The sequence below is a fragment of the Prionailurus bengalensis genome, chromosome D4 (genome assembly GCF_016509475.1).
Source record: "Prionailurus bengalensis isolate Pbe53 chromosome D4, Fcat_Pben_1.1_paternal_pri, whole genome shotgun sequence".
Lineage (NCBI taxonomy): Eukaryota > Metazoa > Chordata > Mammalia > Carnivora > Felidae > Prionailurus > Prionailurus bengalensis.
In genome coordinates, this window is record NC_057359.1 from 80,033,632 (window position 1) to 80,061,245 (window position 27,614).

Here is a 27,614-nt window from a genome sequence, read left to right on the forward strand (position 1 = left end):
AGATTTAAAAAAATTTTTAAAAGATGCCATTATGCAAAATTTAAAACATTGAAACAACACGATATTTGTGTGTGTGTGTGTGTGTGTGTGTGTGTGTGTGTGTGTTGTGTATAAATGTTCTTAAATGCACAGGACCTCATTCAGAATATGGTTATGTCTGAGTAAGGAAGGAAGAAAATGAGATAAAGGAGGAACACTTGAGGCTTTAATCATATCTAGTATTTTATTTCAAAATGAAAAAAAAATCCAAGGTGAGTATGGTAGAAAACTCAAATATTATAAAGCTGAGAGGTAGGTATTCAGGGGATGTTCACTATATTACTTTCTATACTTTTCTGGAAGCTTAATATATCTCATAATTTTTTATGAGACATGTTGTCTTCCCCTTAATTAACATTTCTCATTAATAAATATTATCTTACTCAACCTTGTAGTATAATTATATATCTATTTGTCCTATCTAGGTTCTAGAAGAACAGGTTTTACATCTGACTTATCCCTTAATGCATCCTCACCCTTCCCCAACACACACGCATGTGCACTCACACACACACACACACACACACACACACACACGGCTCTTGGGTTTCAGAATCCAGGTTAGGAGATGTAGAGGTCAGATGTAAGTGGGGTGATGGTTACCTAAGGCAATAAAATCAATAAATAGAATCTCTGGGGTAGCCAAAATTATGGCCTCAAAACAGGACTAAATGTAAAGTCCAAGAAATGAAACAGAGAAAACAAGTAGCATAGTACTGTAAGCAAGGCTGCATCAGGTGCACTGAAAGGGTAAAAAGGAAAAGAAATGTACATCCAAGGGCATGAATTTATTCATTCACTCAGCAAATATATATTGGCTTACTATGTGCCAGACAGGGTATCAGGTACTGGGGACACAGCAGCAGATAAAATAGACCAAAATTCATGCCCTCATCAACCTTGTATCTTAGCAGTGGGGAGACATACAAACAAGTTAAACATCTAGTATGTCAAAAAGTAGTTAAATTGGGGGCACCTGGGTGGCTCAGTCAGTTCAGTTAAGGGTCCACTTCAGCTCAGGTCATGATCTCGTGGGTTCGAGCCCCGCATCGGGCTCTGTGCTGACAGCTCGGAGCCTGCTTTGGATTCTGTGTCTCCCTCTCTCTCTCTGCCCCTCGCCAACTCCTGCTCTCTCTCTCTCCCTCTCTCTCTCTCAAAATTAAAGAAACATTTAAAAAAAAATTTAGAAGGTAGTTAAATGGTAAAGCAAAAATGCGATGTGGGGAAGGGAAACATGGCAGAGGTTGGGGAGAGGAGGAAGAACTGTAGGTATGTGTGTTGGGGAAATGCAATTTTAGGTAGAATGGACAAAGGAAGCATACGATAAATATATGCACTAGTTTTCCTTTCACATGTTCTTTACACATGCTTCTGGGAAAAGTTAGGAGGTTTAAAAGGTTCAAAGTAATGTTCTGTAAGTAACTGAATGAATGAATGAATCAATGAATGAATGAATGAACGAACGAACAGGACTAAAAGATGGTAAGAAACATAAAGAACATGAAAACAGAGAACCCTAATTCTTCCCTGAGGTTGCTGGAGAGAAAATTCTTGGCAGGGCACAGGATGATTAATTCAATCATTCAACAAATTAGTATTGTACCAGAAATGAGGAATAGGATTTCTAGATGCCAGAGATACAACAAGATAGAAGAAAGCTATGGTCCCTGACCTCATACAGCTTACAGACTTACAGCAGAGAGAAAAACAAAGGAGCAATATAGTCTGATGAGTACTAAACTGGAAATATGCACACAATGTTATGGGAAAACATGGTATATATGTTTGCACAGGGAAAAACACCTAATTAAGACTTTCCAGAAGAAGAAATCTAGACAGAGCATACTACCACAGAGACCTGAGAAAAATTCACTGTGGCATGGGTATAGAATAAGAGGCAGGAGTGGTGACAGGTGACAGGTGACAGGTTTTCACAAGGGCATGTGGGTAGCCATGGATGAATTTTACACAAGATAGAATGACATGATTAGATCTACATTTTAGAAAGTAACTTGGGCTGCAGTGTAAAGAATGGATTGGAAAAGAATAAAGGCAAACAGACCTTTTAGTAGCTGCTAAAATAATCCAGTCAGTTGATAAAGATAGCCAGAAAAATAAATGCCAAGAGCATGTGCATGTTGTTATGACCACAGGAAATTTATCATTACCTGGGCCCGAAGGTATGCTCATGTCCTAAAAACCTAGTTTTCTCCTGTAGCAAAAACAAATCATACTTGCCAATGAATTATCAATGTCTCTTACCCAGAAGGGAAGTCACAGAAAATCAAAGACCCTATTAAAACAGGCCCATAAAAATGTTATCAGGGTTGTACTTCATAACCACCTAAAATCATTATGTTCTTCCCTAAGACAGCACCTTCATTGCCCATTATGTCAATATCTGATAACAATTTTCATTCTTTCCCTTCCCCAAACAATTTTTCTACCCATTTTAAAAGTGTCTGAGACCTTGAGGTTCATGCCTGGCTATGTAAGAGACAAGTACAGCTTTTCAGCTGAGTAAACAAAGACAGACAATGAGGGCAATGTGGCCAATGAGTCTGCCCACTCAGATATTTTCCAAAGTAGGAGTTCATGTGGGGCTCCCTCAGTTGGAAAGCCCAGGGGAATAAACATTCCAGATATATAACTGAACCAATATCAAAGCCCTGTTTCATCAGCACTATCATCTCTGCCAATTGTTGAGCGGACCTTATACAAAACTTTGGGGGGAAATTATGAGGCCCAAGGACTTAAAAATTAAAGAAGGGGAATGAAAAAGGTAGGTACACGGGGCTATTTTGTTGACACCACCAGATTTGACACATTAACACAATTTTACTCACCTACAGAGACCCGGAAAGGAAAGAGCTTTCATCAATGCCCGTTTTAATGTATATTAAAAGATTTGTATTGAAAAAAAAAAAAATTAAAAAAAAAAAGATTTGTGGCTGTAGTCAAAGATGGCACCACTCAAAATGAAAATTATTTGTATGTCAGGGCATATTCTAAAAGACTATGCTTTGTATCAGCTATATATCACATGTAGAACGTTTGACTTAGGTGATGCAATGTTGGACGCAGCTTCTCTATCCTTTTTTCTCATTCAAAATGAGGAGTACATTCCTAACCAGGTCTGCTCAGACACCCAGGGTGCGAGTGAATGGTAGTACAGAGTCTTCAGTGACCAAGCAACCAATATCCTGGAATTTGAAAAGAACTTTTTATAATGAAAAGTTCTGCTATCAATAGACCGTTTGCCTGAGCTGTTTTCATAGTTGCAACCGACCCCCTGCTGGAGACCAAATTTCCCCTCCATTTCCCCGGAAGTCACTCCCCCAGCCGAGAACTAGGGTACAACAGGGGAGGGAGGAAGTACTTTAAAATCCGAAGACAACACAGGAGAGAAGAAATTAGGTAATCAAAGAGAAGAATGTCCTTGCTATAAAAATAATGTGGGCCATGGGCATTTATAAAGAAATATAAATAGCAAGTTTTTTGAACTCGATAAATATTTATGGAATAAGCATGGTTCAAATGACAGATTTCAGCCCAAGGTGTTTGCAGTTTATATGACCACTGACAGATCATTTCTTTGAGTCAGCTCACTCACGTGTAAACACTGGACAATGATCTGTCCCCAGTTCTACCCAAACAATTCAAGGAGTCCTCGTACTGTCAGTTCTCATCCTCAGTTGGGCTCTATGAATTATTTAGTGATGTCAGAAACAACAACCAAAAAAGCTACCAATTTTCATTACTTCTCCCCAAAAAATGATCAAGTCTCTACACTTAGCTGGAAAAAAAAGATCTCCCTTCGATCATAAAGAAAGCCAACTACATTTGATGATATTAGGAAATTGTTCAGTTTCTTGCTGTTTACGTATGATAACAGCATTGTGACTATTTAAGAAAGATAAGAGAACCCTTGCATTTTAGAAATACAAGCTGAAATATTCGTGAATGAAATGATAAGATGTCTGGATTTTATTTTAAAATAATACAGGAGCAAAGTAAGTGGATGCAGGCATGGAGTCGGCAGGACTGGCCCAGATGGTTGTCTGGGTGGGTGACAGGTATGAGAGAGGTCATTTCACTACTCTGTTAACTTTTGTATATTTTCAAACTTTTCCATAATAAAAAAAAGTTTTAAAGTGTCTTGATGCTACTTTTACAGGCATATTTTCTTAGGTTTCTGTTTATGACAGCAAGGCCACTCATTGATCCCCTGAACAGGAGGTCAGATTTCAAGTACGCATGCCAGGCAAAATTTCTTCACTCAGATTAATCTGAATAAGGTAGGTTGATTTAAATTCATTTTAATAAAATTTCCCAAATGTTGGGAAAATAGATGAGTTGCTATTCCAAAGACGATTTTTTTTTTAATTTTGTTAATGTTTATTTATTTCTGAGACAGAGCATGAGTGGGGGGAGGGGCAGAGAGAGAAGGACACAGAATCTGAAGCAGGCTCCAGGCTCTGAGCTGTCAGCACAGAGCCCAACATGGGGCTCGAACTCACAAACCACAAGATCATGACCTGAGCCGAAGCCGGACTCTCAGCCAACTGAGCCACCCAGGCACCCCTCCAAAGACGATTTTAACAACTACCAGAAGTCTTTATTCAAGTCCTTCCCTGTGCTTTCACTGCTTTAAGTGCTTTAGCAACCTTATCTCCTATAAGTACTCACGACTCTATGAAGTGAGCTTCTATTAATTAATGTTGGGCTGGGATTTAAACCCAGACATTAAGACTTTAAAGCCTGCACTTTTAACCAACAACAACTGGATCCTTCGAGGCCTGGCAATATTGGTAGCACTGGAAAGAATTAAGAGAAGGGAAGAAAACAACTTCAGGCTCAAAAATATATGTATGTTGCCTTGTCAGGAAGCAGTATACATGATGGGGAGAAAATGGAACAAATTTGGGAGTTAGGTAGATTGAAGATTTCATTGTAACTATTACTGTTCATTATTGCATGACCTCGACTAAGTTAAACACTTCTCTTAGTAGAACTTTAATATTCTCACCATAACACCACCACCCAAATGGTACTTACGTGAGGTGAAGGATGTGTTAACTAACCTTACTGTGGTAAACATTTTGCAATATTTGTGTATCAGATCATAACATTGTACACCTTAAACTCACCCAGTGTTATAGGTCAATTATAGCTCGATAAAGTTGGGGAAAAAATACCTCTCTTACCCTCATCCACACTTTGAAGGTATGAGGTAAGATGGGAAGTGAAAATGTATGTAAAGAAGGCTAATACATAAGTGCCCTAAAGCCTTTGCATACAAGCCTGTCCCTCCACCAGACTGCAGATGCCGAAGTCACTCACCAGCCCACCCTCAGCTCCTAGCACAGTGCCTGGCATACAGGAGGCACTTGGGTTTGTTCTCCCTAACACCCGCTCCCTTAAGACGCCCGGCACCAATTGTTGACTTTAATTTTAGTCCCTAATTTTAGTCATCTAAGTCTATGTGTTATGCCAACAAGCAAAATGTTTTCTTAATAAGAGAGGACAGAAAAACGAATTTGTGTCCCCTTCCTATTATTACATTATCTTATCATGTAAACCCTTTAATCCAAAACTAATGCTGGAAAAGATTTAGAGAGACAGTTGGTGGCCTCTAATGATCTATGCTGGAGATCACTTACTCTTTTAGGACGACACTGCAGTTTCCAGGCTGATCCAAAACACAAAAACACAAACCTTACCATGTCACCTCTTGGCTTATACTTCTTCGTTGCCTTTAGAATTAATTTCTCAGCATAACACATAAAAAACTTGTTTATTTGACGGCTGCCAACCATTCCAGCCTCAACCATCACTGATGTCTCCTCCACCTTCACATACCCTAGCCTCCCCTAATAGAGCCACTCAGGACTGTGGTCTCTCGAATAGGCCATGCGTGCACTCTCTTACTTACCCCTGTGCTTTTTCACACGCTGCTCCCTCTTCTGAGAGGGTCCTCCTCCTCCACCTTACTAATTCCTGTTTCAGCTCAGAGAAAACTTCCTCCAGAAAGGCTTCTCTGACGATATCCTCTGCCCCCACCCCATCAAAAGTCTGGGTGAAGAGTTCCTCTTTGCTCCTGTAGTATTCGTATACCACTGTGGATGGGAGTTATCACTCTGCACTCTGATTTTCTGTATCCTCCACCAGGGTCTCAAGGACAGGAACCAGGGGTTATGTCTCTCTAGCATCTATCTAGCCCAGCACTAGGTGCCCAGCAGGTGATTAACAATGATCTGATAAATGACTAAAAGAATCTTATTTTGTTAACATGAAAAACCCAATGTAAACTTATTGACAAGAGCAAACTCTCTTCCCTATTACTTAAGTAAAAATGAACGCAAAGTCTTAAGCTGAGCCATCCTAGTGAAACACAGTTGAAGGCCAGTTGAGCATCATGAGCCAAGAAAAAAAACTCAGGTGAAAAGACGATCTGAAATCCTTTCTAGTTAACAAAGGGGGGGGGGGGCAGAGAGAAGGCGAGAAAAGGAGGAGGGAGAAGGAGAGAAGGAAAAACAAGAGGAAGGTACCACTGCAGATTGGTTAAGCAATAAGGAAATAGAAACTAAAAGCTTCCTGACACTTGTGGCTTTAGCCCTGATGAGTACTTAATCACGGATTTTAAGTGTATTTCTAAATAAGGGACCTATTACATGAGATTATCAACTAAAATAAACTTAGCAAGAGAAATCCTTCCAATAAACTGTTAAAAGGCTTGAGTGTTTTTTTTAAGTTTATTTATTTATTTTGAGAGAGAGAGAGAGAGAGAGAGAGGGCACATGAGTGGGGGGAGGGGCAGAGAGGGATAGAAAGAGAGAGAATCCCAAGCAGGCTCCACACTGTCACCCCGATGAAGGGTTCCAATTCACAAACCGTGAGATCATGATCTGAGCCAAAAACAAGAGTCGAACGTTGAGCAGAATGAGCCATCCAGGTACCCCAAAAGGCTTCTTATTAACAAAAAAGATCATATACTAAGCAAAATAACTCTCTAAAACAGACTGAAGTAAACATACTTTTTCCCCCCAAACGTGTGGAGACCATTTGGAATTTTTCAACAGAAGTTTTAGGCACAAGTTAAACAATGATTAATAGACATAAAAGTAATTTACTAAGTGGCAAACTTTTGTAGCAACTCAGTATCATTTGATATTGTCTCTACATGTGAAAAACTTTCACACTGTCTGAAATGGCCCTTAGTTTTTGGATGCATGCCATTTGCCCTTAAATGATATCCTAGCTAATGTATAAAATTACATACCTGACTCATAACAGATATCTAACTTTTCTCTTCTGGAAACCAATCCACTGAGCAGATCAATTAGGCTAACAAAAAAATAAGTAAATAAATAAATAAAAGTGAAATTTAAATGGACAGTCAGTATGTAAGGCTATGCTTTGGTCTTCTAGGTACAGTGCACAATTTTCTGCTAAAAATCCAAAGAACCAAGTGGAAAACCAATGAGGGTGGCAAACACATATGGTATGGAGAGAAAAACAATGACTACAAACCAGAAGAGAGCGAAGGTGGCAGGGGGAAAAAGATGAGTTAAAGCTAAAACAGTGGTTGGAAGAACACAACAGAGCACATTAAACTCAATCTCCTTTTAGATTCTTAACTTTGTGCTAATAGAAAGAGCTTGAAAAATAAGACAGATTTGGGTTTAAATCCCAACTAACAAGTACTTCCCAGCTATGTGAATACCGGGCAAGCAACCTCATTTCAGACACAGGTTCTCTGTTAAACAGGGTAATACTACTAATTCAGAATGGAAAGGATTAGAGGCAGTGAAGAATTAAACTGATCGAAAGTAGTGAAAGCAGGTATTCAAAGGATAATAACGATAATAATAAGAGCTAACATTTAGAAGCCTACTTATTCAGGCATTCTAAGTATTTCACATATGTTATCACTTAATTTTTAGAAGAACACTGCTGAGTAGGTGCTATTCTTATGCCCATTTTACAGATGAGGGAATTGAGGCACAGCCCAAAGTCACACAGTAAGTGGTAGAGAAAATTATTCGAATCTAGGCAGTCTGGCTCCAGATGACAGTTACTACTACTACTACTACTAATAATAATTTATTAATAATAATATATAATAACAAATAATATATATTATATAATATAATAAATTACTATTATTCTTCTTAATTTAGCTTGAACACAAGTTCTCTTTCAGCTTGACTTAATTGTCCTTTTGTTCCCTCCAAAAAGCTAATGTCTAAAAGCCACAGAACTCTGGTCTGGAGTACATCTCTGCTACTCCACTGCCCTTGTACAAATCATTTCACAATGCCAAGCCTTCATTCCCTCGTTTCTTCCGAGTGAAATGCTACCTGCCCTAGGTTATTATGCTTTTTAAGACAAGATACAAGACAGTATGCCCAACAGCCCTTTCTTCCCAGAATAGATGCAATCTCAGAATATAACTGGTTATACAAAGGGGGATAAAAAAAGGTTTCATGTCAAGTAGGCATGGTACTTTAGGCCCTTTTTGTGGCTAGTGACTATTGTGGTAGGTCTGGGAAAGAATCCCAAATTGCCCTTTTCAGGTTATACTTCTAAATAGGATGAAGAGGTAACCAGAGATGAACAAGACAGTTTCTGGCTTAACATTGTAGGTGGTCTAGTTGGAAATTATGACAGAGTGCTTTGAGTCTGCCATTTACATTCACTGATCTTTCTGACAGTGTCATTCCCAGAAATAAATGATTTACTATTTGGAAGTATTTGTTTATTGTATAAATATTTGCTGAGGGCCTACCACATGCTAGGAATCAATCTAGGTTCAGGGGATACAGTGGTGAAAAAGAAAAGAAAGAAAGAGAGACAAAGACAAAAATCCCTACGCTTATGCAACCTACATCATTGTGGTGGTGGACAGGAGGGCTTATACTTCAATTCAGTTCAGATTATTTATGGAGCACCTACTATGTGCTAAACACTATCCTAGATAGATGTGAGAGACTACAGACATCAATGAGACAGCCTCTAAGCTACTTGAGGACGAGGTGTAAAGGAGTCATTTACATAAACAAGTATTTAAGTACGAAGTATTTAAGTATTATTTAAAACTTAGAGCAAGAAGGTTTAAAAAGTAACTGAAAGTTATGATATTCATAGTAACAGTAGAATGTATAAGGTGCAACAGTATAGCAGGCTGCACGGATGATATTTTTCAAGGACAAGTAAATTTCTCAGGTGAAAGAAAGGGATGCGACAGACAGCATCATGTTTTTGGCAGCCTAGTATCATTGTGTAATTCCCCCACTGTTTTAGAATATCTTCCTGTTTGGGGAAAGAAGCCTGGCTATCCCACCACAAAGGTTCATAGTGCCAGATGATTATCTTCCCTGCCCCCAACCCCTACCTGCCTGAGCAAGTGTCTGAGGCTCCAACAATCACACCCACCCCTGGCTTGGAATTACCAACTAAAGACTCAAAGGAATGAGCATGAGGTCCTCTCTCTGGCAGTAGATAAGACAGTTACAGCATGACGAGTGGCAGCAGCACCTGCTCTTGCCACACACCCAGTGCCGAGTGCTAGTGGTGCGAGGGACAGCACCCAACTCGGTGGCCGTGGCCGTGGCATATCCAGTGGACCGCTCTGTGGCACAATTGAGCATTAGCTCTAGTCCCACGTGCTGAGTTGGGTTCCCCAGGGAGTCTGTGACATCTTCAATATCCTTTCAAGAAATCCCACTTCTTGGGGCGCCTGGGTGGCTCGGTCGGTTAAGCATCCGACTTCGGCTCAGGTCATGATCTCACGGTCCGTGAGTTCGAGCCCCGCGTCGGGCTCTGTGCTGACAGCTCAGAGCCTGGAGCCTGTTTCGGATTCTGTGTCTCCCTCTCTCTGCCCCTCCCCTGTTCATGCTCTGTCTCTCTCTGTCTCAAAAATAAATAAACGTTAAAAAAAAATTAAGAAATTCCACTTCTGATTAACTCAGCAAACATTGGTTTTTGTTGCTTATAATTAAGGCCTTTATTAAAACTGAACAGAAGGGGATTCCAGGCAGAAGGAAAAGTATACGCAAAATAACAAGAGTCAGTTAGTTAGCTTACTGATGAAGAGAGGAGGCTCTCGGGGCGCCTGGGTGGCTCAATTGGTTAAGTGTGTGACTCTGGCTTCAGGTCGTGATCTCATGGTTCATGAGTTCAAGCCCCACATTGGGCTCTGCCCTGACAGTGCAGAGACTACTTGAGTTTCTCTCTCCCCTACTCTCTGTCCCTCCCCTGCTCTCTCTCGCTCTCTCTCTCTCTCTCTCAAAATAAATAAGAGAGAGAGAGAGAGGAGGCTCTGAGGCTAGACAAATCTGAATCAATGTTTTACATTTTACTAGCTATGACACCTTGCTCAGTGTATTGAAACTCTCAAAGCCTCAATTCCTGCTTAGTAAAGTGTGGATAATAGTGCATATTTCTTACTAGGTTCTTTTGAGAATTAAACAAGGCCATGATAATTCACTTAAAGCTCTTAGTATCTGACACAGAATAAGACTTCCACAGATGATTGCTTTATTAATAATAATGATGATGATCATAAGCATGGTATTTGGGAGGAAATACAAGCAATTTGATTCTGCTGGAGTTTAAACACAAGGAGGGGGTGGTAGGAAATGAGGACAAAGACAGATTATGGAGAAGTTATAAGTCCTATTAAGAAACTTGGGCTATGGGCTGGGATCACTTATGGTGACTAAATAGGAGAATTATATTGAAGTATAAATATCATATGAAATTAACTAGGAGAATGATATAACCAGGTTTTGCATTGCGTATGTATCTTCCACACCGACTTGTATAGCTCAGTCTGGCCACTGTACTCACACACCGCAGGACATAATAATATACATTGCTACTATTGAGGCTTGATGTCCTACAAACGGAAGCTATTTCTTTCTAATAAATACAAACTGTCGGAAACTGTGCATATCATTTGTTAATATGTCTTGCACCTGGATCAGAAGGGGCTGGGTCGATACTTGAAATAAGAGCTTCTCCTGTGTCTGATCCAAGAGACCAACTAACCTTTGGATGAGGAGGGAAGTTTATAAAATGAAGAGGAGGAACACATCCTCAGGTGACTGGCAGAACTATGGACCGTATTTGCAAGTCTGAGATTCTTTTCTGACTTTTATATAATCGAGTATCACCTGCTACTTTTTACAACATATTGTTTTGCACCAGCATCTTGATCTAGAGTCCATATTAACTTAAAGATGAAAGGCTTTATTGTCAGGTCAAGAACAATCAATACTACCATTTTGCAGTGTGTGGTATTTCTTGCCAAATGCCAATAAGCATTACATTGTCTCTGTTAGCACTAATCCTTCTGGTGCTGATTAGACAGTCTCACAGCTAAGTTACTGTTCAGTTCTGCTTTACATTTATCATGGTTGCCGACCCGCTTAGTTTCATCTAATTTCCACCATTATTTCCTCTCCCCGCCCTTACTCCACACCCATATCTACCTCGGAGAAACACTATTTGATCTAATTTTGATTTTCACAGTAACTACTGGAATCAAACCTGAGTCACTGTGTAATTCAGAACGAGTGCTGAGAAGGACAATGTATGGGCTTGCTGGGTGAGGCTAGGGAAAGCGACAAAAACAGAACTCAAAATGTGTTCTGTATCCACTGAATGCTTTATTTCATTTCTGCTACTCCCATCTGCTTTGGCAATGCTGCATAGTTTAGTCAAAAGAAAAAAAGAGCACAGACTTTTAAGTCAGACAGAGCTGGGTTTAAATTCTAGGTCATCACTCAAGAACCCTATTAGGTTGGCACTGTTATACTCATGTTACAGACAAAGACATAGAAGCCCAGGGAGATTATGTGACTTGCACTGTGGATGTGCATGTTGTATTTGGCATGCTCTCAAATACATATCAATGTGCAACCAATATAAAATTGAGTGGTCATGTCTTCCTATAGGACCCCGTCTTATTTCACTTTACTGGGTCATTTGTGGCTAGGGCTCAATACCTACAAAAGATCCCAGAGGATCATACATCTGCCAGAACGGGACAATGGTTGTTTCAGGGATTCCCTAGAGTCCCATCGTTGCCTTTGCTTTTTGAAAATAGCTTCCATTCAGCCCAGTTCCGAGCAGTACCATTACTGTTGTATCTGGCAACAGAGCACAGGATAATTCTGGCTTGACAAAGGCCACTCTGACCTAGGACAGGAAGTAGCCTTTTGTTTCAGCATATTGGTCCTACCTGTACCTTAGAACCACCTGTTAGAAAAGCTTGATCTGTGACAATGTGCAAGTCTTCCTGATTACCAATAGGTTGCCTGCCACCCTACAGACCATGTCAGGGAAACTGGTAAATCTATTAATCTAGAAGTGACAAAATTCTCTCTGCTGTTTTTTAAACATTGTGAATAGGGAATAAAAACAGTATTAATAATAATGATAGCTAACTTTGTTTACTACGTGCTGATTATTAAACACTGCTAAATCAAGTTTTTTACACACATTAGTTTAATCCTCTCTTAAGAATGCCGTATGGTTCACTAATGCTTTGATTTAAAAGTTACAGCCTTTTCTTCGCAAAATTCAGAGACTAGAGATCAATTTCCTGGATGCCAGAGCCTTTTTTTTTTTTTTTTGGCATATTCTTTAGCATAGCACCTAAGCCGTTTTTGGCAATATCTGACCAGGCAGATGGGCACTTTGACTTCCTTCATCAGTGAATTGAAAATATCAAATGCCTGGCTTGGTTCCAGACTACTTTGGGCTTTCGGGGACCACTTGAACCCAAGAAAAATCACGCTTGTACTGGAAAAAAACACATGAAAAAGAGTCGCCAGTTTGGTTTTGACAAGGAGTACCAAGTATCAACCATCATATGGAATGTGAGATCTCTATTCAAAATAGATTCACATTCTTTTTGGTGCTATGACAAATAATTTAAATGTGATGAATTATTTCTCATTTTGAATTATTTCTGTCATATACTTGACTTCAGAAGAGTACTAAACCCAACTTACGCGTCTGTTTTCATAACCAATAAGTGATCTCATTTCTGAGAAATGGGGCAATGCATGCAGAAATAAAATATTAAATTCAGCCAATGACATAAAGCTTTATGGTTTAGTTATTTTTTTCTGTAACTACTAGGAAGCATCTAATAAATATGATAAATAATATCATCAATACTACTACTTTCAATTTCATTTGAAAGATGTCTCACTTTAAAATGTTAAAATATTTGAAATATATTATTAATAGTTTAAGAATAGTATCAAAGCAATATATTCCTATAGAATTATCCCAATGGCAGAGAGGGCGATAAAGTAAATATAGGTATAAAAAATTCTGTAGCTATCACTAAAATGTTAACTGTTATCTCTGGGTTCATTTTTTGTTTTACCCTTCTTTACATTTTCTAAAATAAACATATATATTTTTATAATCATAAAAAATATTAAATTAATCCCTTCTAAACAGCTCAATCAAAAGTAATATTAAGATCCATAAAAGAACAGCTTATTTATTTTGTAAGTTTAATATGAGAAAGAGATTATTATATTTTCTCAAGCCTGTATGGGAAGAAAAATAATACTGAAGCATCCCAAGCTTTGGAAAATACCACTACAGTCCATTAATTACACAAATATGTTAACTACAAAATAGTATAAAAATATATTTTGTGTAAAGAAGCCACATGTAAATACGTCTGTTATTTTCTTTATTGTGTTTAGTCAAAAGCTACCTTGTTCACATTACATTATAAGCTAATATGAACCATGTAATCAGGAGAGAATACCAGAAAACAGTTTGAATTTGTAAAGTCACTGCATTTATGAAAAGCCCACAAGAATCTGTATGTGTGACTTCTCAAAAACCTTGGAAGACTGAAAGTAAGAAACAGGCTTCATTTTATAATTAGAGAAACTAAGTCACAGAGCCATTTTAAAAAATGTGCTCAGGAACCTACAAAGTGAATAGAAAGACGACTGGAATTTAGTTCTTCTGAACTGCTCTTCTACTGATTAGCTAAACCATTCAGCCCTGCCTTTGTGGACAAGTCGAAGCAACAAACTAACTTAAAAACTAAAACCAGTTCAACAGGATAGGTTTGCAGGCAATACACCAACGATTCAGTATAATAATACCTAACAGCTAGATTGCTTTGTGTTTTTGGTATACTTTATAACTATTCATTAACCCACACAACATCAGTGGATCATGGGGCTATATTGTTAATGCAACTCATATAGAATGAATAAGTGAAAACATACTGTAGGATTATAAGGACTATAATCTACAGCAGAAAAAAAGTCTAACGCCTTCCTCTAATCAAACTTCCATCTACAAATAAATCAGGATAAACTCACTGAAATACCAAACATCCCTTCTTTTCCTTATTATTTCCATTAATGCTTCCCAAACTATTATTACATCCCTATAAATGATAGATGGGACAAAGAGAACCTAAAAGCTACTCAGTCATCCACTTTCCTTCAGAGACAACATCTAAACTTTCCCTAGAATATTTTTTAAGGATCACACCTTTAAAAACCATTTCCAAAATTAAAAGGAACTAGAGAATATGATGCTCTCCTTACAATTAACAGTGCTACTCTTAATCTCCTGTTTGTGCTCACATACCTCAAGTAAAAGCACTCCATTTTTAAAAATAAATAATAAAAATCTAATAAGATTCCTGGTAATATGCCAGTTTCTAGGAAGTGTCTAAGACTGAAACAAAAGTTACAAAAATCAGTTATCTAAAGAGTCCAAAATTTACTAAGTAACATTTTCCAGCCAGGTTAAAAACACTCATACTCCTTATCATTCTTCCTATGACTAGGCAGAACACAATCCTTTTCCAATTGAATAAATTTTCCCTTCCCTCAGAGCTTAGCTGTCTCCCTGGCAAGGATATCCTATAGAACAGCTGTTATATTACCAGTATAAAAGCAATCCCATCTGATCTAATTGCAAAACATATGGACAGACCGAAACCAAATTTTGGGGGCTCTGTATCTTTAAAGGAAGAAATAATCAAAGCTCTTCTATTGGTAAAAGCTGTGAGCAATACCATGATTCAAATTCTGCACAATTTAAACAAGATATATTTCACTAAACTACTTTAATTAATTTTAAGTGCATGTTTTAAAGCCCCCAAACAGAATGATATGGATAAAGAACCAGTTCTGTTTTCAGCCTCTGCTAAGCTCTCAGCTAAACCTCCCCTGGAGGTACCAAATCTTAGATAGGTCAATCCTACCCTATGATTAAGATTCATCAGACCTCAAGAATAGTTTCCTTTCTTGGGGATTGTCTTCTGTATTCTATTTTCTTCAGAACCACAACTCACTGAGACTAAGCAAATATCTCTGCTACAGATCAAAACTGCTGAGTCAATGTCAGGAATTAAAAATTAAAGTAGCCCTGGTAATATCACCTGACTTGATCTCACATAAGTAAAAGCTTACCAAGCTTATCACGGCTTTTTACTCACTTTCACATTTTATTCATTTTTTATAACTATAAAATTAAAAGTGGATATACTGATTGACAAAAAGACTTGGGAAACTCAGAAAAACACAGGGTGTGATTCAAGTGACCCATAATCCCATTACTTAGCTTTAGCCACTTCACACTTTGTATATTTCTCTCTTCCTACGTGTATTGCTACTAAACGTAACGTAAGCATTTTAATGGCCATATAATAATAGCTCGGAGATTACCATAATTTATTTGTCATAGAAGTTTAGACTAGAAGAATGCCTGTTTCAAAAATCTTTACTGAAAGAACAAACCCAGTATATAAACCAGATGAGAGCGGAGCTGATTGCGGAGTGGGTGGTGATGTAGAGTGAAAGGGCCCGCAGGAGGGCCCAGAAGTAGACTCACTTGGTCTCCTCAGTCCCTATCCTGGCTCCCAAACACGTCTGAGGGACCGCAGGTTCCCGAACAATACAGTTTAAAAACCACAAATCTAGTCTACCTCTCTCATTTTACCGATGAAATTCCTGGCCCAAGATCACAGAACTGGTGAGGGAACTGAGAAAGAACACAGGGTCCATTGTCTTACAGACAAATGCTCAGCTTTTCCAACGTGGCTATTCTTTCTACAAAAGTTATCAGATGTTCATTTGCCTACTGTTGTCTTTCCTTTATTAAGACAAATAGAAGGAACAAAGCTAGGAAACAAAAACTCAGTAATTGATGTAATTTGCTAGATCTCAAAGAACTCCGCTTGTCCTAAGTTCTCATGCTATCCCTGTGAGTGAAGAAGGGTAAAAGAAGGAAAAAAATTCATTTCTTTTTTTTTTTAAGTTTATTTATTTATTTTGAGAGAGAGAGAGAGAGAGAGAGAGCAGGGGAGGACAGAGAGAGTGAGAGAGGATCCCAAGCAGGCTCCACATTGTCAGTGCAGAGCCTGATGCAGAGTTCAGTCTCACAAAATGTGAGATCATGAACTAAGCCAAAATCAAGAGTCGGACGTTTAAGCAACCGAGCCACCCAGGTGCCCCAAAAATTAATTTCTTTTTTTTTTTAATTTGTTTAATGTTTATTTTTGAGAGAGAGAGAGAAAGACAGAGCACAAGTGGGAGAAGGGCACAGAGTGAGGGAGACACAGAATCCAAAACAGGCTCCAGGCTCTGAGCTGTCAGCACAGAGCCTGATGCAGGGCTCGAACTTGGGAACAGCAAGATCATGACCTGAGCTGAAATCAGATGCTTAATCAACTGAGCCACCCGTGTTCCCCCCAAAAAATCAATTTCTAAACTAAGGGAAAAGGCCATGAGATTACATTATTTTCCTCAAGAATATACTGCAAGTATAGTGTAGCTACAAACAACTTCTTCATTCATTCAATCATTAAATATTTATTGGGGATCTATTTTGGGCTGGACACTGTGGCCATAACTGTGAACAAAACAAACAGAAGTCCCTGACCTCATGGTCTTTATTAGCTGGATATGGTCGAACAAGCTACTTTACCTTTCTGGATCTCAGTATTGGCCACCCGTTAAGTAAGGATAATAATATTTAACTATTACATTGTTGAAGAATTAAATGACATGATGTATGTAAAAGAAAAAAAAATCCTGAGAAGTAACTAGGCATACGATAATATGTCAGTTAATATTCTGTTCCAGCCAAAGTGTAAAATATTAGACTGGAAATGAGAAGTGAGGGTATTAAGTCTCTTTGCTACTAATATACTGATTTGAGGCAATATACCTGAAATAGTATATTAAGATATTTCCAAACAGATTTCTACACTAGAAAAAAAAGTGAATAATATATCAATCTGAAAAAAATTGAAATTTACATGAGCCTTCCCAATCAAGTTCTATAGTTCACCTGTGAACTACATTGTGAGGTCATGTCCATCACATTTACTTTTAGTGACTAGTGGGCTCTTTCTTTAACAGCCCCACAGGATGCCTAGCAAAGAAAATATAAAGCAAGCAATCGTCTTCTTCAAATGCCATTTTCCATTCTGTAATTAAGGGTAGTAAAAGATTTACATTCAACAAAGTAAACCTAAAAGACAACAGTTTGAAATACAAAATATCAAATGTGAAACCATCCAAAAACCTGTAAAAGTTTGGTCAATATTCACCAATAAAAATACCAACAGAGGAAAGAAGTTAAGGCTTTATTCACTCATATAATACCCAGAAGCCAACAAAATATGAATGCCAAAGTCTTGGAGACTCTAAAAGCACCTTGTACCTGTGACGTACTGCATACTTGTTAATTATTAGAAGTACTCTGTTCACTATTAACTCTAATTAGATTTCTAGAGGAAATTCTGTCATTCAAAAGATCAAACATTTGTTTCTCAACCAAACTAAACCTTTTACATTGGTATGTGGCCCAAATCCACCCACCCAACAAACACAACTCATATTATTTATAATAGAAAAATAAATTTGCTACTTATTCAAAGTACCTGATTTTTTTTTTTGAGGCAGATAACTTCTGTTATGACAATTTTTTCTGTATTGTTCCCCACAAAAAGAATGTGGAAAAAATCTGAGCAATAAAAAAGAGGCTGGAGTGAAAACAAACAAACTTTTCTCTCATTTTTTTCATAAAGAATTAATACCATGATACCATGTCTTGAATATTGTATAAATTATGACACTTTCTTCTCAAATGAGCTTAATAACCTAAATTAAATAGACTAAAAACAAATCTTTATGAAAAAAGTCAAAGTCACAGAGAAAGACAGTCAAGTTTTGTTCAGAGTGCAAAGTGTTCAACCCTGTGTACCCTGTTACCAGGACATCTTCAAGGACATCTTTTGTTCCTCCAGAAAGACTTCTTGGAAGAATTGGGCTTTGAGGAGGCACTGAAGGAGGACAAAGTGGTAAATTGTTAAATAGAGAGGATAATTTGATTCCTTAAAGAACATGAAAGAATGGATGGGGCTAAGAATAAAAGACAAGAGTGAGAGGGACATATAGAGGAATTCAAAATGAAAAAATAAGCAAGGAGAACAGAGGAAAGTTTTTTTTTTCATAATGAATAAAAAGTAATAGGAAAGATTTCTTTTGACAAGAATACTTATCTGTGAAACAGTAGCATTACCAGAGGGATTATTTTGACACAAATTTATCAAGTGTGCTTAAAAGAGATATCTACAAGGATAATTATTTTGAATAAACGTTTACTGTGATCCAAACACGTATGTGCCCAAGTATTATCTTTTTATCACAATTTTTAAAAATCTCCCTTTAAAGTTACTAGTGTAGTTTGGGTAGCTGTTTCCAGTGAAAAACAGATAAACCAAAATGCATACTTGAAAAGAGACTAAGTGACCACAGTTGCCTGTAACCTAACCTCAACATTGGTCATAAATATTTTTATATCACATCTACAGTAAATAAATAAAAATCAAGATCAAGGCAAAAAGCATGAATTAAAGCTATTTATAACTAAAAATATCATCTAACACTGTCTTTCAGCTAAACAAGATCTTATATTTCTATTCTCTTCTGATCTATTAAGTGCCCTAGAGCAGTAATCTCTCTACCCATAATTTACCCATCAGTAAAAACAGTACTGTGATACTTTTCTTCCATTCTTTTTATAAGGGTGCCAGGATGTCTGGAAGTTAATATATACATGTTTAGAAATGCTGAGATGAAAAGTAAAACACACTTTAAGCTTATGGGTCTTTTTTCAAAAATCAAGATAAAAAGACCTAGTTAGATTATTTCAATGTGTAAATTTTCAACTAGCCAAAAGGCTTCCTGGGGTCATAATAGAGAAGATTTGAAACTAATGTTTTAGAGTTTAACTATGCTATTCCAGAAATGAATCCGACTGAGGAATTTCTACAGAGAGCTAGGCACTTAAACCAGGAATAAGATACAGTAAATTTGAGAAGTCCCTGGGCCTGGCCCTGGCCCTAAAAAGACTACAGATAAATTTCTCTATCACAAACCATATTAAAATATAATCAAAGAAAGAATAAGAACTACATTTTAAAACCACAATTGTAAACAGTTGTAAAACAGAAAATTCAAAGAGGTGAACAGCATACAATGGAGTGAAGGGAGTAGATGCCAGTAGAACAGTAGAAATTTTTTCAGATTAGTATCCAAGACCCATAATTCTTTTTTTTTTTTTTAATATTTATTTATTTTTGAGACAGAGAGAGACAGAGCATGAACAGGGGAGGGGCAGAGAGAGAGGGAGACACAGAATCGGAAACAGGCTCCAGGCTCTGAGCCATCAGCCCAGAGCCCGACGCGGGGCTCGAACTCACGGACCGTGAGATCGTGACCTGGCTGAAGTCGGACGCTTAACCGACTGCGCCACCCAGGCGCCCCGCAAGACCCATAATTCTTAGCAAAATGGCTTCCTTCTCTTCCATGTAAACATCTCTTTAAATGCCAATAATATGGATTCTGGAACCAGAATGACTGACTTTGAATCTAGGTTCCACCACAGCTAGGCCTCTGTGAGCCCCAGTTTCCTTATCTATAAGACGAGGATAATAATAGTATGTAGCCCAATTGTACCTAACTGTTGTGAAGATGAAGTAAGTTAGTGTATGTAAGGCACTCAGAACACTGTCTGGAATATAGTGTGGACTGTATGTGTTTGCAATTACTGTTACAGTGGCCCGTAAGTCCTCAAACCTGATCCCAAATCCCAGAAGATCCAAAAACCAAAATTTTTTCTGTAACTTATTTGGCAGCAATGCCTGGCCCGAACAAATGCAAGGCTTTTTACGATCTTTATTTATCCCACTCACTGTAAATATACATGCACTTTGCAGCAAATATCTTCATGTTTGATTATAGGAGGCTGCCCTAGACTTCACTGGGATATATTTATTGACGTCCTAAAATTCAGAAAAAAAAAAAAATCTAAATTCTGAAACACATCCAGCACCACGAGTTTTGGATAAAAGATAGTGAACCTACATTACCTTTGGAGCGTGAACAATTTGTATGTCCCTAGAATGAATGGTATCTTCTTAAATAACCACAAGCAAATAATGCTGTTAACCTAGCAGCAGAGCATCTTAAGTTGAAGAAACCATTTCCCTGTACAGTTAGGAGGGCCCTGCATTCCCAAAATGTTCCTTTCGAACAAAATCCATTCATGATCCTTTATTTACATGTCATACTGGTCAGAATTTTCAAGCTCTAAATTCTTTTTTTTTTTTTAATTTTTTTTTTTCAACGTTTATTTATTTTTGGGACAGAGAGAGACAGAGCATGAACAGGGGAGGGGCAGAGAGAGAGGGAGACACAGAATCAGAAACAGGCTCCAGGCTCTGAGCCATCAGCCCAGAGCCTGATGCGGGGCTCGAACTCACAGACCGCGAGATTGTGACCTGGCTGAAGTCGGACGCTTAACCGACTGCGCCACCCAGGCACCCCTCAAGCTCTAAATTCTAAGGCTTGCTTTAAAAAAGCTTATTCTCTTAACTTAGAGCATAAATAAATTATTAAGCAAGCCTCTTTGGGGGCCATTGATGTGCCCTGAATCACATATCCCAAATCATCACAGAACTTTAGAGCTAGAAGAGACCCTTGAGAACTAAATCATTACTCCTTCCCTTCCAAACTATTTTATCATCCATAAATTCACTCTCCCCTATGAGGTAAGAATCAGCCTGCTCTAACTTGTCCTTAGACTCTGTCTATTGGAACACCCCGTAGGTGAATGTGAATAAACTGGGTGGGGCACACTGACAGACTTGGGATCTAAAAGGATGGCTTGAATCTAACACAATAAATCTACATGTTTGCCAAATGTCTCAGTTCCTACCTTAGAAAATAATAAGAATTTCCAAGTCCAGAATGAAGAGACACTCAACTAGTATTTGTGTGTGGTTTTTTTTTTTTTTTTTTTGAAGGCTCAGCTATCTTAATGGACTCAATGAGTCAACAACATAATGTGGCTGCCAAAAAAGCTACTGTGATTAGGAACTAACTACATCAACAGTAGCATCGCATCCAGAAGTAAAGAAGTAACCGCCCTCTCTACTGCAAGCTAGTTAGAGCACATCTGAAGTATTATGTTCAGCTCTGGGCTCCACACTTTGGGAGAGACGCAGAAAGACTGGAAAAGTCCAGGAGAGGAGTGACCAAGATGGTAAGGGAATCCGAAACCAAGTCACACAAAGAACAGTTGAGGGAGCTGAAGTTATTTAGTCCAGACCCAGAGAGAACGTGAACACTGTCCCCAAATCCCTGAAGAACTGTCATGGCACCGAGAGAGCAAACTTGTCCTGCACGGCCCCACAGGGCAGAACCAGAACCAGCTGGTGTTAACCACAGAGACCAATGTTTCAGCTAACTCTTAAAAGTATTTCTTGAGATGTACTCAGGCAGTTGAGCCTCCAACTCTTGGTTTTGGCTCAGGTCGCGATCCCACGGTTGCGGGACGGAGCTCTGCATCAGCTCTGTGCTGCGCATGGAGCCTGCTCGAGATTCTCTCTCTCTCCACACCCCTCCGCTCTTCCTCACTCGCACATACTGTCTCTCTAAAATAATAAAAATAAAAATAAAAGTTTTTAAAATGCAGAGCCATGCTAGGAGGCAGTGGCTTCTAAACTCCTATCTAGCCCTAAAGGTCCATAATTTTAAAAATCAAGCGTCTGTCACCACCTCCGTCTCTTAGTGCTGATAACTACCATCCTCCAGCATCACAGCCTCTCCCTTAACCCTTCTCAAAATGTCCTACCCAGCCAACCAATCAGCCAAATGTTTTGCCAAGTCTGTGGGAGGAAAATGCCTGTTTGCTGGGCAATTAGTTTCAGTTTGCAGATCAGTGTCCTTATAAACAAAAGAGGGCCCTAATTGAGGGGCAGGCAAGAGCTCTCAGCCAGACCTCTATGAAAGAAATTCTTATTAAATCAAAGAGCAGCTAGAAGACCCATCTAATCACATAATATATTATCAATAGCATTCAGTCCTCACAGGAACATTAAAATAAAATACCCAGTACAACCAACCATCTTCCCGAATGCCAGAGAATCCAACTTTGCAAGCCAAACTAGGTCTCTCAAGATCAGTGAGAACTTTTCTCTCTGTCAAAGAGACGTGTGCCCTGTTTGAAGTAGACTGGAACCCATGCTCAGATAAAAAGGCCATACTCGATTGTATCATACTGTAAAGCCAAAAACTACCTATCGGTAGGCCTGCAAAGCTCAGTTCAGCTGCTGAGAACGAGACACAAACAATGTAAAAAGTATGAACAATGTTAAATTTTTTTTTTAATTTTTTTTTCAACGTTTTTTATTTATTTTGGGACAGAGAGAGACAGAGCATGAACGGGGGAGGGGCAGAGAGAGAGGGAGACACAGAATCGGAAACAGGCTCCAGGCTCTGAGCCATCAGCCCAGAGCCCGACGCGGGGCTCGAACTCCCGGACTGCGTGATCGTGACCTGGCTGAAGTCAGACGCTTAACCGACTGCGCCACCCAGGCGCCCCGAACAATGTTAAATTTAAAACACAGAAGAAAAAAAAAAAGAACACTGAAAAAAAAAAATAAAACCACAGAAGAGCTACTGAAGTTGGACATCCTTCTAAAACTTTTGTCACCCAAAGACCACTAGAGACGTAGGTATACGTAAGTCCATGGAAGTTACTCAAGCCTTGAACAGTGCACATGGCACATATTCATCAATTCAGCTTTACTTCCTTTGAAATTGGATTCTTCGAAACTACAGCCGAAGTGTTGGAGAATAATGCACATGATAGGCTTAACAAGGAAGGACACGTTCTTGTCTGTGCTTTTTAAAGTGAATCCCAGACAACCTAAGTGTCCATAAGTAGATTAGTTTAAAAAATTATATTATTCTTATGCCAAAAAATGTAACTGGTAAGAATAAGGTAGACTTTAACTATGGACATGGGGGAAAAAAAGTCCATGACACATAGTTAAGTGAATATAGCAAGTTGCAAAACAATATGTGTAGAATTATTTTGAGTTTTTGAAAACTATTTTTAAAAACCCTCTGTGTATGGGGAAAAAAAAACCCTTCTATATATGTATGCTCCAAAATGCCCAGAAAAATGTCTGAAAAGAGATCAAACTGTTAACAGTAGTAACCTCTAGGGACTGACTGGAACTAGGAAGCAGTAAAGGAGTGACTGTCACTTTTTTCCTTTGTAGACTTCTGGTGATTTGGATTTTTTGGAACTAAAGGTTAACTTTGTGATTTAAAAATAACAATACGAAAATGATAAAGGTAAAATAACATCCATTACACAGACTTATTTAACATATACTCACCATTCAAAACAAGTGATCTTGCAACTACCTAAATGCTACCTAAACGGGTGCTTCAAGCTCTGGAACATCTAATTCATCCTTTTTCTATAATATTTTACTACAATAACAACAACAACAACAAATCACCACATTACTATTAGGTCTCAACTGCTTTCTATCACACACACACACACACACACACACACACACACACACAAATTGTAATCATAAGGCTAACTAACACATATGGTGCTTACTCTGCACCAGGAACTGTTCTAAGCACCCTAAATGTATTAACTTAGTTAATCGTCACAGCAATCCTATGAAGTAGGTACGATTATGATCTTCACTTCCCAGTTGAAGAGAGGTTAAATGACCTGCCCAAGATTACACGGCTAATAAGGGGCAGAGCTAGGATTCCAACCTGCGAATGGACTCCAGAGTCCACACTCTCAACCACTATGCTTCCTGTCTCTCAGCAATATGTCAATCTCTCTATACCAAAGCCAAAAAAGGGTACAGTCAAAATCCAGCCAGTTCATATACTCCTTCAAGCTAGAAGAGATGCAAACTTAGCTTTTTATGGTTGAATAATCTGCATTCCTACGGATGTCAATGCCAAGCTCCAACCCAAAATTCAAGACTGTATTAAGACTCGTAATCATGTGGGAAAATTCTCTACAAATTCGTTTATAGTCCAAAGTCCATACCTGACTCTACAGTAAATCGCTGAGCCTAAGAATTAGGTCAGAGATCCATTAATGTAAGTACAGCTTGGCAAATAGTTTGGACAAATCCCCACCCTGACTCAGGCAAAGGAATTCAGAAGCTCTTGTCTAATGTCTTGACAAGGCAGGTCTTATTTGTTTAGTCCCAGCCCACTTCAGATTCAAAGGAGACAAGAATAGGAGTTGTCTCTAACTTTGCTTGGAGACTTCAACCAGCAAGAAGAAGAGCCTATTTTCTCTGCGGACTCAAACAGATATTGGCTTTTATCAGCATCCTCCAAACTGAACATTCTAACTTCAGGCCGGGGGGGGGGGGGGGGGGGGGGGGGGGGGGAGGCAATGGGCATCTCTGTTTAAATCGTGTATTTGTGCAAACATATTGACCTTGTGATTGAGGAAGAAAAAATGGTGCAGGGAAGGGATTTAACCTAATTTATAGGCATGCTCAACCTAGATGCACACCTGTCCCAAATGACCTACTGAATCCAGTCATTTGCAGGGAACACATGGATTACACTGCCTTTTTTTTTTCTTCTTCTTCTTCTTCTTTTTTGGCCTCGAGCGGTCTGTCCTACTGCTGTAAACAAAATCCTTAGTATCTCTTCCACCTGCCACATGCACATCATATATACACACACACACACACACACACACACACACACATACACACACACACAAGGAGAAATGAGCAAGGAAACGGAAGCTCTGGAAGGAATCCCTTACACTCAGTTTTCGACCCGTTGGTTGAAGGAGGTACCGTGCTGGCTTTCAAACTTCCCGAAATAACCCCGGCGGAGAGGCAGGGCGAGCGAACCGAACCCAAAAGTTTGCGCCCATTCGGGGGTCTCCGACAAAGGCCAGGAAGCCCCGTTTGGAAGGGAGATGCGATGCCTTCCGCACCGCAGCCGCCCCCCTCCCTGGGAAGAACGGCCCAGGGGGGACAAAAGACTTTCCAGATTGGGGAGGGGGGTGGGGGGGGGGGCGGGCGAGCTGGAGCTCGGACCTCCCCCCCTCCGGGAGTCGAAATCTGGGGAAACTTTGGGGGCGAGGGACGGTCAACCGCGGGCACCAGCCCAGCCCTGGAGGCCGCGGGGCTGGGAGCCGGGTGGGCAGCCGCCGGGCTGGGTGCAGCCGGCGAGGGGCGCGGGGACTCACCTGGGGGAGGGGGAGAGGGCGCCTCGGTGGCAGGTGGGGTGGGCGGGACGCCGCTGCCGCCGGGGAGCGCGGGGGTCGGGGTGAGCCGAGTGGTGGGCGCCGGAATGGTGGTCGCTACAGGGGTGGTCGGCGCCGGGCCAGTGCTCGTCGAGAGGGTGGTCGGCGCGGGTCCGGTGGTCGCGCGAGGGGCGGTCGGCGTACGGTCCGCCGCCGGGGGGGCGGTGGGCGAGGGGCTGAGCGGCGCCTGGAAGGTGGTCGCGGCGGGTCCGGCCGTCGCCCGAGGAGGGGTGGTCTCCGGGGACTGGGCTGAGGAGGACGCAGCCAGGGGCCGGTGGACAGTAGTGCGCGGCGCTCCGGTCCGCGGGGCCTGGGCCGTGGGAGGCGTCGCCTTAGAGAAAGGGCGACTGGGCTCGCCCCCTAGCCCCGGGCCCGGCGACGCGTCCACCTGCCCCGCGGCCCCGCCGCCACCGGTGACATTCCCCGCCGAGGTTGTCGAGGCGGCGGCGGCGGCGGCGGCGGCGGCGGCGCAGCACAACAGGGCGACGGCGCCCAGGCTCGGCAGGCTCCTCATGGCGCGCTCGGCTCCTCCATTCATTCATTCAGTCATTCAGTCGGTCGGTCAGTCATCTTCTCCTCCCTGCGCTCGGACCAGGGAAGCCGCCGCAGCCGCCACCGCCACCGGGCGCACCATCGCCACCTCCCTCTGACAGGCGGCCGGCCCCGCGGGCGGGCCCCAGCGCGGAGGGAGCGACCGGGCCGAGCGCGGACAGCCCGCCCTCTCCGATTGGCAGCCTCGCCCGACCAATGGGCGGTCACGCTGGCCCACGTGACACACCCGCTTCCCGGCCTCTTTGTAGCCCCGCGGGCCAATCAGATGGCGTCGAGGGGAGGGGGCGGAGTCGAGGCGGGAGGAGGGTGGTGCGAGCCCCGCTCCAGCCCTTCGGGCTCGCGGCAGCCCCGGCTTTGTCTGCCCAAGGAGCGGGGCGCGGGCCGCGGGCATCGGGCGCCGCGGAGCAGACAAAGGACGCGCCCCGCGCGGCAGACGCCGGGCCAAGTCGTCTGCTCCACTGGGCGGCGAGAGCGACCCGGGGCGGGGAATCCGCTCTCGGGAGCTTCCCCGCCCTCTTGAACAATGGGGCGCCGGCGACGCACCCGGGCTCGGGTGGAGACAGGGCTGGAACCCCCGCCGTGGGCGAGGGCGACAGCAGCGACGATGTAGAGCTCAGCATTGCTTGTGCTGCCCGAGATAAGCCTGGTCTCGACCCCGCGAGGTCTGCGGTGCCATTCCCATTTCAGGGATGGGGAAACTGAGGCCCATGCTGAGACTTCCACTGAACCAAGACCCACGCCCCGATCAGACACCTGCTGCGGGCCAGACGCTGTGCCAGGCAGGACGGGGTGGGGTGGGGTACTAGAGACTCATCCGGAGCCGAAGGTGCAAGCTTCCTGCGTAGGGGAGACAGACTCACGTGCACACTTTAACCTAACCCCCCCCCCACTCTCCCCCCCCCCCCGGGGAGAATAGGCTCCGACCGGACTGAACCTCAGCGTCCTGTTTCCTGCTGAGTGGTTTTGCGGCCTGAGCGCAGTTTTTCTCACCTCTAAAATGGGCATGATAGACACGTAACACCCCCACACCACCTGTCACGGAGACGAGACTTAAGTAACGTACTGAAAAGGGCTTAACCTAGTCCCCGGCCCGCAGTAAACCCTCATTAATGCTAACTACTCTCAGCGTGCTGTGTGCGGACAAGCCCCACGCCACAGCCCTGATGTGTCCCCTAGCCGCCTGCCTACTGCAGGGATTGGGGTGCGGCTGCTAGCCGAGCTTGGCCCTGGGTGACACCGAACCCCCTATAAAGCCGGAACTCCGACGCGCAGCCTCGCACCATCTGCCCAGGATCCAGAGCTTGCTCAGGCGATGCAGCTTCTGGGGAGAGCCA

General features: G+C 41.3%; 1 protein-coding gene across 1 annotated transcript in view; it reads right to left on the bottom strand.

The window, feature by feature from the left end:
- Nucleotides 1–26,423, bottom strand: part of MEGF9 (multiple EGF like domains 9) — a 90,793-nt gene extending 64,370 nt beyond the window's left edge. The window contains exon 1 of the mRNA XM_043566957.1: nt 25,672–26,423. Coding sequence (XP_043422892.1) covers nt 25,672–26,266 — 595 coding nt within the window. The 5' untranslated portion in view covers nt 26,267–26,423. The remainder of the gene's footprint in view (nt 1–25,671) is intronic.
- Between the last annotated feature and the right edge of the window lie 1,191 nt (nt 26,424–27,614).